At 47.1% G+C, this 16539-nt stretch overlaps 1 protein-coding gene across 1 annotated transcript; it reads right to left on the minus strand.

Moving 5' to 3' along the window:
- Positions 1-5951: 5951 nt before the first annotated feature.
- galnt6 (UDP-N-acetyl-alpha-D-galactosamine:polypeptide N-acetylgalactosaminyltransferase 6 (GalNAc-T6)) lies at positions 5952-13963 on the minus strand. Its single transcript, XM_072450012.1, has 10 exons — positions 13481-13963; positions 12765-12937; positions 9428-9577; positions 8169-8403; positions 7930-8047; positions 7634-7834; positions 7429-7560; positions 7230-7331; positions 7000-7158; positions 5952-6373 (listed from the first exon to the last, which is right to left on the minus strand). The coding sequence occupies exons 1-10, from the start codon at positions 13945-13947 to the stop codon at positions 6260-6262; spliced, it is 1851 nt and encodes a 616-aa protein (XP_072306113.1). The 5' UTR covers positions 13948-13963; the 3' UTR covers positions 5952-6259.
- Positions 13964-16539: the final 2576 nt, after the last annotated feature.

The raw sequence follows: 16539 nt of genomic DNA on the forward strand, positions 1-16539 counted from the left end.
CTCTTGATAACAGGCTTGATTTCAGATTTGCTTAACTCAACCGCCACATCAATTGATGGCCGCCGAAGGGAACGTTTAGCCAGTGCATCAGCCATTTCGTTACCATCCACCCCCACATGCGCAGGGACCCAAATGAAGGAAACCCTCACATCCTTCCTGGACAGGGAGAGCATCAGACAGAAGATGCCATTCAACACATCCTGTCTGCAATCCGATTTCCCAGATTTAATGCTTTGCAATGCAGAAAGGCTGTCAGAGGCCACCACAATGCCGCAACACTGCAAAGCAGATTCCGCCCATTCCAACGCCAACCGTATCGCTATAAGTTCCGACGTGAAAACAGAAAGGCGATCTGTCAACCTCTTCTTGACCGCTAGCCCCAGGTCAGGCACAAAATAAGCGGCGCCAGTACGCCCACTCTCAGGATCCCTAGACCCGTCGGTATAAATAAACACATCACCTGAGTGCTTATCGATGAGCGCTTGAACGGCAAACTGCGGTGCCCTCCCAGCGACTCCTCTAAGCTTGCCATGCAAGCTAACATCAACAGGAGCCGGGACAAACTTCCACGGAGCTATAGCAGACAAAGCCACCGACGGGCTCACACGCAGATCACCAACCCCCGCAAGCCGCGCCTTCGCATTTCCTACCTGGCTGAAAATCATACCGCCAGCCTCACTCTGCCCCCCATCAACCCTGAGAAAGTCCCTCACCGGGTGAGAGCTCGTATGACCTTGCACATTCACCCAGTAAGCCAACAGAAGTTCTAGCCTCCGGAGCCGTAACGGCAATTCCCCCAACTCAACCTGCAGCGCCGAGACAGGGGAGGTCCTAAAAGCCCTACAGCAGATGCGCAAGGCCTGGGCTTGCTCCACATCAAGCTTCTTTAAGTTAGTCTCAGCCGCAGACATGTAGGCTATACAGCCATAATCAATAGCCGCCCTCATGACGGCCCGATAAATACCCAGGAGCGACCTTCTGCTGGCCCCCCAGTCCTGGCCGGATAGACAACGAAGCAAGTTATTCACCCTTTTGCATTTACCACTGACCTCATCAATGTGCCGACGCCAACTAAGCCTCTCGTCAAAGGTGACCCCCAAGAACCTCACCTCCCTGACCTGTTCGAGCACCTGCCCATGCAGTCGAAGGGAGACGTCCCTATGTCCATTGAAGAAACAGATCACTTGAGACTTCCGTACGGACAGTTTAAACCCCCACTTCAGGGTCCACTGCTCCACCTGCTGTATTGCCCTTTGCAGTTTCGCCTCGTAAAACCGGAGATTCCTCCCTCTCACCCATAGAGCGCCATCGTCAGCATAAAGGCTCCTCCCAACAGACCCATCCACGTCGTCAAAGATGTCCTTAATCATAACATTGAACAAGATAGGGCTACACACACTCCCCTGCGGGATCCCATTCTCCACCCCATAGACCCCAGAGTAAGCAGCGCCCACTCTGGTTTGGATACGCCGGCCAGACAGAAAGCTCCGGACCCAGTTAAACAGTTTACCCTTCACACCACACTTCCGCAGCTTAATGAGGAGCCCATCCTTCCAAACCATATCGTACGCCTTCTCCACATCAAAGAGCACCGCAATAACCTTTTCTTTCTGAGCCCTGGCCAGCTGGATATCAGATTCCAAACACAACACGGAATCCATGGTGTTCCTGCCCCTACGGAAACCACTCTGGTGCGCGGGAAGCAAACCCTGACTCTCCAAGAAGTAATCCAACCGCTCGGTAACCATGCGCTCCATCGTTTTCCCGAGCTGCGACGTCAAGGCAATCGGCCTATAACTTGAAGGGTCAGACGCTGGCCTACCCGGCTTCAGAACCGGCACCACCGTAGACTGTTTCCACGCAGATGGAACACAACCTGAATCCCAAACACGGTTGAAAAGACCCAGGACTAGCCCAAGCGTGTCATCAGTCAAATGAGAGAGCATGTCATAGCACACCTCATCTTTACCCGGGGCTGTCTGTTTCGCCTTAGAAAGTGCTCTCCTTAGCTCAAACAAACTAAACGGAAGGTCAAGGTCATCTTGAGTCGAAGGCTGGTGCCCAATCAGCTCAGAATTCTGGGCCAAAGTACTCTCCCTGTAGTGCCTTTCCGCAGGTGAGAGATTGTCAGAGCTGTGCACCGACACAAAGGTGCTGGCCAACAGTTCAGCTTTGTCAACGTCGCTGACTGCTTCAACACCATTCAGTATTAGGACCGGGGTCCCACGACGGCGCTCAACCCCATGCATCCGCTTAATCATCCCCCAAACATCCCCGAGACGCGTTTCTCTCCCAATTTTGGAACAATACCGCCTCCAATAGGCACTCTTGGCCGTTCTCACAGTTTTCCGCACAACAGCGCGGGCCCTCTTGTAGTCAATGAGGGCACCCTCAGTGTGGGCAACCCTTAGCCGGCGAAACGCCGCATTTCTCGCCCTAACAGCATGACCACATGCTTCAGTCCACCACGGCACCCGCTTCCTATGTCCACTACCACCACTCTTAGGAATCGTGCCTACCGCTGACTGCGTGATGAGCGAGACAATTGCACTATTGAGATCATCCACCTGAGTCAATCCTCCTTCCTGCAGAACCCTAGAACCATCATCAGCTTTCCTCAGGAAAGCCCCCCAGTTCGCCCTTGCCAACTGCCACCTCTGGATCCTCGTCCCCCTGACCACACAGCTCCCAAAGCCAATCACGGTGCGGACTAGATAGTGATCGCTACCAAAAGAAAGATTACCAAGAACCTCCCAACTACAAACACCAGCTAACTCCTTGGACACAAGTGTAAGATCTATTGCACTTTCCGCACCGGTCCCCATATCATAGCGGGTCCCACCCCCATCATTCAGACAAACCAACTCCCTTTGATTGATAAAACCCTCTACCACCTGCCCATACCTATCGGTACCACTACCGCCCCACAAAGCGCTATGCGCATTAAAATCCCCACACCACACGGCCTTTCCCCGAACATCCTTACCGATACTATGTAAGGACTCTAGCGTTAACTCACCACACGGATTATAAAGGTTAACCACAGTAACAGCTTCACCACCCAGCCAGACCCTCACCGCCAGGGCCTCCGGCGCTTTACTCACACTGACAACAACGTAATTTAGGTCATCTCGGACAAACACAGCCACACCTCCGCCTCTACCCTGCTCCCTATCATTCCTAACACACACATACCCTTGTATCCCAAAACCCCACCTAGGTCGTAACCAAGTCTCCTGCACGCACATAACGTGAGGCTTGTTCAACAAGGTAGAGACAAAATGCTTAAATTCCTGGCCATTAGCACGAAGACTACGCGCATTCCATTGCAAGACAACCACCGCCATTATGAGCCCCCGGAACCTGACGGCGCATCGGGAGCCCCCCCACTCCCACTGCCAGAATGGGGCAGGGCGCCCTCCCGCAGCGCATCCTCTATCTCCGTCCACTCGGGGCCCCCAGCTCCAAAGTACTTCCCTGCAGCCTTAGCGATGATCTTAGTCTTTTCGGATCTCTTCTTGGTTTGCCCAGTACAGTTAATCACTTCCACTATAAAGAGGAAGAAATCTTTCCTCTTCACAACCAGTACATCCTCCGCACCCACAGGGCCTCTGCCCGTGGAAGCCACACTCACGGGCATCCCAGTGGGGACCTCCCCCTGGCTGCGGGCAACGCTGCCCCCTCCCCTGTCGCCTAGGACACCAGCAGCACTGGCAGCCCCCACTGCATCCACCGTCACCTGACTACCAGACACCTTCTTGACCGCATCCGCGTAGGATATGCCTTGAGAGGCTCTAACTTTTTGCACCTCCGCAGCCCTCTTGCTGAACACGCATCCCCCGTAGGCAGAGCTATGCTCTCCCCCACAGTTACAGCACTTGAGTTTTGCTCCGTCGTCACACTTCCCATACTCGTGGTCTCCTGCACATTTACCACACTTCTGCTTCCCTCTACAGACCGCTGCAATATGCCCAAAGCGCTGGCACTTGAAGCAACGCAGGGGCGGCAGAACATATGGGCGTACGCCATAGCGCATGTACCCAACGCACACCACACGAGGCAGGATCCCACCTTCAAATCTAATCATTATCGACAGGCTGTCACACCTTACCCCATCCCGGGTCATCTTCAACCGCCTAGCATCCACCACCTTAGCTCCAGTCAAATTCTCCTTTATGTCATCCACAGATGTCGTCGTAGGGACGCCTACTATAACTCCCCTGACCGTGCCTCTTACAGCATCAGACACAAGAATGTCCTTCCCCCCCAGACACTTAGCTTCAATCGCCTTCCTTTGCTGAGCCACGTCCTTGCACACAACCAGCAGCGAGCCATCCCTAAGGACACTCGCATGCTTGACCACTCCCACAGCTACAGTCAGGCTCCTTGTCAACGCCATCGGATCCCACCCCTTAAAGGACGCATTATCCTGCGCGAGCTTTATGAACACCTTACACTCTGAACTCACATCCCCGACATCTGCAACCCCCCCGCCCTGCTCCTCACTGAGAGAGCCCTCCATAGACGAGCAAGAAGACGCCCTACGCTGCACAGGATCAGTGGCTCCAGGGGAGTCCTCCCCGCTGTTCATATCGTCACCGACCAGGTCACGCTTCCTCTTCTTCTTCCCCGTCATACGGACCGAGGCGTTCCTCTATGTTGTCGTAATATCCAAACTGTTGTCGTTGTAGTTTTTTATGGCAGTTGGCATCCAAGTGCACGAGGTATTGTTCGTTGTTGTGTTGTTGTTGTTGTTGTTGTTGTTGTAAGACAGAAGTGGCTTTAATAATGCCTTGTGGGGTTTATATAGGTTCTGGGGGGGGGGGGGGGGGGGGGGGGAATGCCGCAAGTGAAATGTATTTACAGGCGAAGAGGCAACGTTTCGGCAACTGGGCCTTTGTGGAGACTTAAGGATTCTGTCACTCTAATGACGACTTCAAGGTGCAGGAGACGAAACGCAGGTTTTTATGACATATGTGGAACGTATTGTCCGTGTCGCTATTTGTCCTCTTTTGGTACTGACGATGTTTGTGTTAGTTCTGACGTGTTTCTTAAACGTCTGTGATTGGCCACTCCTATTTTTGAGGTCACTCCTATTTAACCCCCCTGTTCCATCCTCAGTCAAGCCCCTGTTCCATCCTCAGTCAAGCCCCTGTCCCATCCTCAGTCAAGCCCCTGTCCCATCCTCAGTCAAGCCCCTGCCCCATCCTCAGTCAAACCCCTGCCCCATCCTCAGTCAAACCCCTGCCCCATCCTCAGTCAAGCCCCTGCCCCATCCTCAGTCAAACCCCTGCCCCATCCTCAGTCAAACCCCTGCCCCATCCTCAGTCAAACCCCTGCCCCATCCTCAGTCAAGCCCCTGCCCCATCCTCAGTCAAACCCCTGCCCCATCCTCAGTCAAGCCCCTGCCCCATCCTCAGTCAAGCCCCTGCCCCATCCTCAGTCAAGCCCCTGCCCCATCCTCAGTCAAACCCCTGCCCCATCCTCAGTCAAGCCCCTGCCCCATCCTCAGTCAAGCCCCTGCCCCATTCTCAGTCAAGCCCCTGCCCCATCCTCAGTCAAACCCCTGCCCCATCCTCAGTCAAACCCCTGCCCCATCCTCAATCAAACCCTTGCCCCATTCTCAGTAAACCCCTGTCCCATCCCGTCACCCATTTGCCTGACGAAGGCCCAGTTGTTGTTGCCTCTTCACCTATAAATACATTTCATTTGCAAGTAAGACAGTGTGCGGGACTTTTAGCGTCACGTACGCCTTTTTCCTACGCACCTGCCACAGAATCTGATGTGCGGAGCACCGTCCTGATCTGGGTTTATACAGGTAAAATTTGAATTATGATAAAATAATCAGACGTGTTTTATTGTAAAATTATTATTTTTTAATTTAAAACATTAAATACAAATGTCACTGCATGTACTTTTTTCCTCTCACTGTGTAGTTTGATGCACTTTGGTTTTTACTTTATTGCAAATCCCAGCCTTTTCCACACGGTCAAAGCTGTCATTCCTCTCAAGTCCTTGCTAACTCGAGGGACACCCTCCACCTTCCTGAGTTTCCGTTAAAACTCCCATAAATAAATTTAAAAACAACACATGTCAACAAATGGCTCCGCACGTCTTTGCTCTGTCTTCCCGCTCATTATTAACTGCTTGTCTGTACCAAAGTCCTTCCAGCTCCGCAGCAGGATCTGGATGTCTTAAGCCCCACAATGTGAGAGTCTAGCATGAGAACAAAGTTTTCTTTGGTTCATGTTTGCGACAGTTAGCTTATGGTCCAGTGCTGGAACAGATCAGCAGCGTTACAAATGTCCATCTGAATGTGGCCTCCAATCAGCCGCAAGCACTTCCCACTGTGCGGATTCTTCAGGAGGTTTTCCTAAAAGGAAAAACATTTGTTCATACAAGTTTCATATCAAACATCTACAGCCATGTTACAGAAGCAACACAAAAATGGACTGCACAATAAAGTTGTCAGATTAAGATAAAGCAGGCAATCTTCCCCAACAAGGCCATTTTTAATGTTCAGAATGCTCAGAATGAGAGATTAATCAGTGTCACAAATATAGCAAAGGGAAGACAGGAGGCGGGGCATCCCTGCTTCTCTCTGGGCCGCCTCCTCCACATTGGTCTTGTGCCAAGCGTGAGTGAGGAAGGTACGGGTGGTGCAGTGGTTAAGGGCCTGGCACATGTGTGGTTGCTGCCACCGCTGCGTTGTGGGCTCAATTTCAGGCCTCAACGATTTGCCGAGTGTCTATACCTGCTCTCTCCCCATTTCAAACGACAAATGTCCTGTCAAAAAAACCTTTGGGCTGGAAAAACTCTAGCAATGTAATAATACTGTAATGCCTGTCTCAAAGTAAAAACATACATTGTTAAAAGCCTGTATTTTCATAACAGTTATGTTGTCATTCAGCTGAAGTGATAAATACTTAAGGACAGCCCCTTTGAGAGGATCCTTCTCCTTTTAAGTATTAAGTGATAACAATGAAAGGAGCTCGTTACCTCCGTAAAAACCCACTCCTGGTCTTGTCCTAGAACTGTGCCTTTTCCTCTTAACCAGCACTTTTCAATCTTCACCACATCTGGCTGTGCATAGGCGTGAAGACACAGCTGCTTACGGATGTTGTGCCGTAACTCTCTGTGGGAAGTATATTCAAAGTACTACAAAAACAGACAGAATAATTAAGAGCCGTTTAATGAATAGATGATGCATGTTTTGCCTGGTTTTGTACCTGATTTCCTCCCATATTGTGACATGAATACATAATTACAGCTTTGCCTCCTTTATTGTCTTCACCCACATCGAGGCAGGTGTGAGATCCCGTGTTCTTAATCTAAAGCAAACGTACACACAACGGCAAGTTATCAAACAGAATGTGAACGGTGCCACCTCTTTAGTCTATAAATGAAAGAAAAGAAAACATGACTCACAGCTCCATACTTGATTGGCTCAAAGTCCGGGATGAAGGCCTCTGGGTACACAGTATTTAAATACCAGGTGAAATTCTTGCAGTGCAGCTTCTCCCTCAGAGTCAAACGTTCAGAGATGTCGCCGTACTGGTTCTGTCGGAGATACGATTAAAATGCATTGTGCAGATCCTTTTTGTGTGCCAGTTACAGACCTGCTCACACTCACCTGACTTGCCATGGAGGCTGCATTTTTGTTGCGACGATAGAAGATTTTCTTGTAGTCGTCCATCCACACCTCCGCGAGGCGTACCTGGTTGCGAGTGATGACTTCAGTGCCTTTAGGGAACGTGTGAGGGCTCTTTGAGCGGAAAACATGTCCCACGACTGAACAGGGGATGATCTCGAGCTGGCCGCCACACTGCCACACCTGCCATTTACAAAACAATACAAAACTAATTCCAATCAGCACATTTGTCTGCATATTGTTGGAATTGAATGCATAAAAAAGTCAACAAAACTCACCCTGAATGACATTTCCACATTCTCACCGCCCCAAATCTCCATCTTGTCATCGTAAGTTCCAATGTACTCAAAATACTTCTTGGATATTGCGAAGAGACCTCCAGCAAAAGTTGGTGTTCTAATGGCCAAAAATAATGATATTAATTGTATAACCGTCACATTCAATTTCCCCATGTGTGGACAATAAAGGAATATCTTATCTTATCTCAAATGCACATTCCACTCTCATAGTTTCTTACTTTACTGGGTAAGTCTCATCTTTGCGTAGCAGCTTGGCGGCCTCTGGTATAGGTTCCCAGCCAAATGTCAGGCTCCAGTCGAAGTTGCCACGGTTGTAGGCGCGATTGGTGGCCACGGGTTTGTGAAACTGAAAGGTGTTCATGTCGATGGAGCTGATCTCTGGACTGACCACGGCAGTCGGCTCCTCCACGATGCGGAGCAACAACGGCTCCAACCAGCCGTGGAAACACTCGCCTGCAGGAAGCCGAAGAGAACGTGTAATTGGAGGGAATGAATGATAACTATTTTAAGATTAAGTTGTTTCTGTTGCTTGTCTTGGAGTCGAGTAAGCCGCTATAAAAAGGTTAATAAAAAAGAATGAGCATTTGTTTCTGATCTGATGATTTAAAAACTATTCATTTAAAAAGGTATTTAACATGAAGGTCTAGATTAAAATAACAGTTTTATTTCAAGTCATAAGTTACAATTAAAGCTTAACTGCAAACAACTGTACAAGTGCAGTCACAATTTGTTCCACCTCTGGGTTTAGCGTGAGCAACAGGAAGTGGTTACGAGCACGTTCAAGCTTGATTTATAGTTCATCCCAGGCAGAGGAGGGTACAGTAGCCAAAAAATGCACTTTAAATAATATGCACAAGTACAAAATAGTGGTAGGAGTAAAAAAGCTTTTGGGGAAACTAAGAGTGATTTGATTTATAATTGGAAGTTTATGCAATGGGAAGAAAACATGATATAATACACAAAATCTGGCATTTTGAAAGGACAGACAAAAATGAAAAAACCTAAATCTTATCTGAAAGAGCGGTAAAACATGAGAAATGTTTTTTGTCAACATAAAGGCTTAGTCACTTTTACATTTACTCACAGTGGGAAGAGGAACCAACACTTTTAGTCAAGTATTTTTAATAATAATAATAATAATAATAATAATAATAATAATAATAATAATAATAATAATAATAATAATAATAATAATAATAATAATAATAATAATAGTAGTAGTAAATTTAACAGTACTATACTCCTCATGAGCCCGTGATTATCAATACCCAGCCTGGACTAGATTATTTTCAAAGTAATGAACTGATCTGACTGGAAGTAGAAATAATTTTAGCTTTTCGAAAACTCAAAACTCCAAAACCTGCAAATTCACCTGGTCCAGAACAGATTTATCATTCCCAATAAGTCATTAGGCATTGCACATGTGTCAGGCGTACAAATCACTTTGGCCTCGATGATGGTTTGTGTGATTTCTTACAGTGAGCATCCAGGAAGGTGAACACTTCCCCCTTTGCGATACTGGCCCCCAGGAGCCGAGCGGTGATCAGGCCCTTTCTCTCCACCTGCCTCACCACACGCACAATATTCAGCCTCGCCACATGTTCCTCCAGCGGGCCTTTAAGATGCTCTGAAGAGGAAACACAAAACATCCCAATTATGTTTATCACTTGACAGAGGTGCGAGCAGGGCCGGCCCAAGCCTTCAGGGGGCCCTAAGCGAAAAAGAATTTGGGGGCCCCTCACCACGTCATCAGAATCAGTTTTATTGCCATTGTCAGTAAACAATTCACATATGGGAACTTTTTTCAACACAAAGCGCACCAAAACTCCAGGGCATCCAGTTAGTTTATTCTCAACACCTCACAAGCTCAAATATTGATAACTTAAATCCCACAATGCAACTTGGTATTCCACTGACATCACCTCTACTCCCTGTACAAATAACACACGTCCCAGATATGTTTTTGGGTGTATTTGGGGGCATTAAGGGTCTACAGCCACATTAGCACATTAGTTTAAATGAATGAACAGGGGGGGGTCTGGGGGCTCTCCCCCAGAAATTTTCAGACCTTTTTTGGGTCTTCTGCTGCATTTTAATGTGGTCCAGCCGGATAAAGTAAGAGTAAAATGTTGAGGTTGTAATGCTATAAAATGATGATGTGATGAAACTGAGCCAGGAGAAAATGACTGAAGCCAGTTATTAATACATTAGTGTACTTAATTACTCAATACAATATTGGCTATGAAAAATAATTATGATCAAATTGATTCATTTTAACTGAAAATGTAAAAGTATTAGTTATCCTTACTAATTTATCTTTTACAGCTCCCAACTGTTCCTTCTTGCCAAAGTGACAAAACAAGTTATATTAAATTATACAAATGGCATAAGCATTGCTTGATTAACAATTAACACTGATAAAACAGTGCAAACATGTTATTCCCAGAGAATGAACAGAACGAGAAGTGAAGGTCCAAACCTAGTTATAGTGAAGAGACTGCGTTTCTGCAACTTTGCCACTTTTGTATAAAAATATATAGTATTATTCTATAACAGACGTAATAATAATATGTCTGGTTATTTTTCACTATCAATTTATTATAATTTATAACAAATAGTCTAATGATGCTTTTTAAATAAATTGAAAAGTTTTATTGCTCTATCAAAAGTTAATTACAATATAAATGTTTGTTCTGATCTGAACATCAAACACTGGACTCCTGCATGAAACAATGCTGCGATGTGATTGGCTGATGGACCTTACACGCATAAACCTTTACGTTCCTCTTATTGCACGTTAAGAAGTCAAACAGACATCACGAGTCACGATTGATCTCACACATGGTGATGTGAGAGAGGGACACAAACTCAAACCCGCTCATCTCTAACTGAGGCTGCACAGGGGCCCGGGACAGGGGCCCGGGACAGGGCCGCACACTGTTCACTCCAAAGTCTCACATCAGAGGTTCTGGACGAGACGGCGCTCGTCCGGACCGGATCTCCGCCTCTTAGTGACCCGGGGCATAGACGCCCCTCACCGGCCTCACCTGCAGCTAACACTACCGGGCTGGTGTAAATGTGAAGCTTATTATCTTTCATTCAGACACATATTGTGCGCGGGGCAGAGCTCTCGTCGCCTCCAGTCTGAGCGAACTAACGTGACAGACTCGTGTTGTTTCAAACAGCAGCATTAACCGTCTCTTTGTAAGAGAAGTTCACTACCTGGAGAGTGTTGTTGAGTTTGCAGTTTCTTTACATCGTCAAGAAGTTTCTTCTTTTGTTTTTCGGCACCAGGAGATATATTCCTCTGGACATGATGACCACGCAGGGACCACGTTGTGTTGTGTTTATGTTTAGCTCTCGTTCTCCTCGCGCACAATGAAGTTGACCAATCAGAGCAGGTTTGGTGTCTTGGTTGCCAGATTGTCATTACAAATAAATGCGGTTTGTGCGTTGTATGTTACCGCTGTGTGCGCTGCCGCGCCAGCAGCGCTACTACACTAGTGGCGCACGCTGCGCTTGCACTTCGCATACGACGGGTTGCCAGATTAGGGGGCCCTCTTAACGCCTCGGGGCCCTACGCGGCTGCTTAGTTCGCTTATAGGCTGGGCCGGCCCTGGGTGCGAGGAGGTGATTGAGTCTCAGTATTGTCTTTATTTGTTGCCTCTGTGACGTCTGAGCTTCATATTGTGGTTACTGGGAAACAACCAACCAGAGGACGGCTGTTTCAGTCATGACTTGAAATGGAAATGTCAACAGTCATAAAATGTATTCTGCATGCTAACACTAATTATTACTCAATACAGCCAAGAAAAGATGTGCAGCGGTGAGACGAGAGCTGTACCTGCAGCAAGCTGGACAATATACTTTGCATAATGACACGTAGCTCAAGCCTAAACATTTAACCAAATCTAAATGTGTTGACAAAAGCAGAAGCAAAAGAGGAACTAGTGATACAGAAGACACTCCCTGTGAATAACTGACAAAGCCTTTTTTATTTTGATGACTGGAACGACAACTAAACTATAATAAATTAATCTGTGCCACAATGAGGAAATTCTAGTGTTGCAGCACAGAACTCAACAGCAGCAGGAGAATAAAAATATGCAATTAAAAATGTATATAGTATATAAACCTGGCACATGATATAATCAGATCAAATACATGAATTCTAATTAAATTACAAATGATGTATACCAACACGTGCACAAATTTACAAATGTCTTAATGGTTCAAATCATGACCTGTTATCTAATCTTTGTTAATGAAGTTTAGCTGTCAGTTTGATAGTGGGAAATGCTTTGTTTAGAAATGCTGTGAAACACAATGACCCGCACACGTCAGATAGGAGATATCAGCACCGGCCGCCAACAAATGTCACTCTAGCTTTGATTATAGTTGTGATCCAGGGCCAAAGATGGGAAGAATAAAAAGGCAAATATCGATATCATTTAGAATAATCTATATTTTTTTTACCCTTAAATAAACACCTTGCATTTATTTCATATTGCCAAACCATCTTTTTTAACCTTTGTGAGCTGGCGCAGCCAAGTGACAAAGCCTCAGCAGCTGTCAGAAATAACCCAAAGACTTCCTGGTATTTACCATTTTAAAAATATCTCCATTGTCTGCTCTTTGCAGCAAAAAGTCACAGCAGGGGTCCATTGAGTTTACTGATATAATCTTTTTTTTTTAACATAAATAACTTTTGACAAAGCTTATCATCTGTGTGCTGATATGAAACAACCTCGAGAATACTTTGCTTTTCGGTTTCAGTTTATGTTCACTTATTTGAACCAAAAACATTCCCATACCTGCTACACTAGCGTCATCCACCAAAATGATTTCTTTGAGAAACTTGGCCGGAGTGGAGTGGAGCACGCTGTACACCGTCCTGAGGAGAGTGGACCAGGCCTCATTGTGGAACACTATAATGACACTGGTGGTGGGCAGAGGAGGGCAGCGGCGAAACCTTCGGTCCACACACCTGGTACAAAGGTTGGACACACGATTAGCGCCAAGTCAGAGGAATACACAATTATAAAAAATAATTGCTTGTTCTTTTCTTTCTTTACATAATACTTAAACTGTAAACATAGCGATTCAACAGAGACACTCCTTAGATCCTGTTGAAGGAGAGTGGAAGTCTGTGGAGTGTGTGTTGAAGGTGGGGACAAGGAGTGCGCTCTGGGCAGCTAAACATGTTATTTAGATATTAGAGTTGTATTTCCATATTTAATGCAGTATTGTGAATAGCCCTGTGACGATCTGGACAGTCCTCATCCTTATCTCAGAAACAAAGGGTCAGGGTCAGTGCCTTAGTACAGATCTATGCTTTTTACGTTTGCATGTTTTAATACATTTCACACAAAAAAACATATACATGACTTGAGTGACTAAGGAGTCAGCCTATTTGTCTGCAGTGAATATAAAATCCAAATCCATGTAAATAATTGACCAGCCTCTTCATGACCTCATGAAGCGTTATCGGCCCAGCTGTGACCAAAGCCGTAACTCATTTCAAACTTACTCTGGTGGTCTAGTGTCTTCTCCAAGGCTTCGGCTGAGTGAGATCCGGTCAGTGGCAAACTGGTTGAAACAGTGTCTCGTCATACCCTCCTCCTTCTCCTTTTCATCCTGAGGGGTCATGTTGTCTTTCTGAAACGCTTTCCCGTCCGCCCCTGGGGCATTTGCGTCCTGGGGCGGCCTTTCCAAGTGCGGTCTGAGCTCCGACTGTGTGTAGAAGCCAGCGGGACAGTTGGCATCCTCTGTTGGACGCTCCTGAGCCGGGGGAGGCTGAGGAGCTCCGATCTGGAAGGCTTCTCGGACCATAACCATCACCCTGTCCCCTTTGTCCACCAGATCCTGAAACCATGGATCCCTCGAAGGCGAAGAGGCAACGTCCTTTTGGAGAACAACTAAAGCCACCATGAAGAACGTCCCCCCGAGCACGACCAGTTTTAGGGGGGACATGCGGCGTCGCAGAAACAGCCGCATAGTCACAGTCTTCGGGTGAACAAGTCAGAAAATAGGAATTCAACAGCTTTGATCTTAGGCGTGCATCTCGTCTGTCGTAAATCACCACCACTCTACAAAAGAAAACATGTCAAGATTGAGAAAGATGCATTGAACCAGTTTCCTTAGTTCTGAGTCAAGCTGCAAATAGCCTTAACCAGTGACACTCCTCCTTCTCGGTCTACCTGAGGAAAAGTGTCCCAAGAGCCAGGTGGGTTGAGCAAGCAGGCTCAGAGAACGAGACAGAGAGAGAGGGAGGAGGAGAGAGAGGGAGGAGGAGAGAGAGGGAGAGAGAGAAGAGAGGGAGGAGGAGAGAGAGGGAGAGAGAGAAGAGAGGGAGGAGGAGAGAGAGAAGAGAGAGGGAGGGGGAGAGAGAGGGAGGAGGAGAGAGAGGGAGAGAGAGAAGAGAGGGAGGAGGAGAGAGAGGGAGGAGGAGAGAGAGAGAGAGAAGAGAGAGGGAGGGGAGAGAGAGGGAGGGAGAGAAGAGAGGGAGGAGGAGAGAGAGAAGAGAGAGAGAGACAGAGAAAGACAGAGGCAGAAACAGAGAGAGAGAGAGAGAGAGAGAGAGAGAGAGAGAGAGAGAGAGAGAGAGAGAGAGAGAGAGAGAGAGAGAGAGAGAGAGAGAGAGAGAGAGCAAACACCACACCTCTTGTAAACACCTGACTCCACCTGCCCCCGCAGCTACACTCCTCCAGGACCCACGTGGCAGCAGATAGCAACACTGGTTAATAAGTGACGCACACGTCTCCAAAGACACGTTCTACAGAGGCCGTGCCCCCATCACCTGTCTTCACCTGTCTTCACCTGTCCTCACAGAGGACACCGAGGCAAAGCAAAGACCTGTAGCACTCAACAACCTTGGCACAATCTAGAGGCCGCTTCCTAAAATGTCAAACAGGATATCAACACAAAGCAAGGACATCAGACGTGTCCTTAGCGATCAGAGCAGGCGAGACTCACTTTTACTTAGTCATTATTAATTCACTCAAGTCCCGGCTCCTTCATTATTGATTCAAGTGGGTGACTCTCGTGAGGGACACAACCAGTTTGTCCGCTTTGTGGCCACAAAACAAACAACAAAGTGGCCAACTTGTCCCCAGCCTATTAAAAAAAAAAACATACACAAATAAAAAGCCTTGACGCACGCGAATAACAAATGTCTCATAATAACAAACAGCATTCATTATTATTTTTTAACACAATCATTATCTGACTCGGCGACATATTAACTCTGCCACGAAGGAAAAGTCAACACGCGTCTTGAAACGAAACGAAAGAGGAAGGATGACACGCAGCATAAATCTGACAAAAGCGCCGTGAAAAAACTTGTAAAAACAACTTTAAACTGTCTGATTTGCCACAATGACCCCATCGCGCTGTTCGGAGACACTTGTTGAGCGCGTCTCCTCCATCCGCCGTGCTCTTTACTCACCCCCGGGGCCCCCGACTCAAGACGTCACCTGTCCCGTCCTGACAGTGCGCGCGCGCTCCCTGTCCCGTCCGCCGCACCTCTTCTGTCGGGACGCTCTGAACGGTGCTGGAGTTATTATTGCGCAGGTCGTTTATCGCGCAGGGTGCCGGGTGGATGGAGCTAGTCGCCCTTCCTTCTGCAGGGAACAGGTGCCATTTGTGTTGAAATGATTAGCTAAAGTGAGACCTCTTCTGGCCACGGGAGCGCACGCGGGGACAGAGGCGGCGCGCGGTTCATTCACGCGCCTCCTGTAACGGTTTTTGGAATTTAAAAAAAAACAAAAAAAAAACACGCACTTTACGTGGCAGTGTTGGAAACTGCGCCAGAGCTGATGAAGAGGCATGTATCCGCCAAATGAATCACTCGTGTTCCTGTGGGACAAACACTGCGTGGCACATCCTCAGTTTCAAGTGGCCATTGTTCGCTATAATAAACATTAGAGCCACATGTGTAATCCATGTAGCATGTCACCATGCAGGCGCCCGCGGGTGTAACTTTATTGCCTTTTCACCCGGGGATGAGCAGAAATTATGCTGTTTAATTAATGATCTACACAGAGGGCTCCAAGTGAACAACACGGCATTACCTCCTCAAGAATACATTATTCATACAACAGAAATTAAGTACTCGCTCCAGTGTCACCCTCCTGTAACTGTACCCAGGTTTATTGAGGGAGGAAGTGGGTGTATCTCAGGTTACTGTGACTGTCACGGTCTGAAATCTTGATTGTATTCTGTTGACTGAAGGTAGAGCTTAACCCTAATGAAAAAAACAGAAAATGGTACTAGCCACCAATGGTGTTTGAAGAGCAAAGTATTAAAAGTCAGGTATGAAGAAATACACCTTCACCACCATTGGTTTCAGATGTGGGAGCAGCACGTGCCATTAAGAGCAATTTGCAACACTTCAGTCACTTCAGAAAATGATACATGATTTCCAGATTAAAAAATATAAAAACAATGTTCAAAAGTATTTAATTCTGGGTCAAGACTTTATAGAGCCACGTTTCTCTGCAATTACAAGTGCAAGTCTTTTGTGGTATGGTCCACCGGCTTTGCTCATCTACAAACTTCTTCTTTGTGAAAAAAGCTCAAATTCAGTCA

The sequence above is a fragment of the Eucyclogobius newberryi genome, unplaced genomic scaffold, assembly GCF_026437365.1.
Source record: "Eucyclogobius newberryi isolate DKJ021-1_F unplaced genomic scaffold, fEucNew1.0.hap1 SCAF_17, whole genome shotgun sequence".
Classification (NCBI taxonomy): domain Eukaryota; kingdom Metazoa; phylum Chordata; class Actinopteri; order Gobiiformes; family Gobiidae; genus Eucyclogobius; species Eucyclogobius newberryi.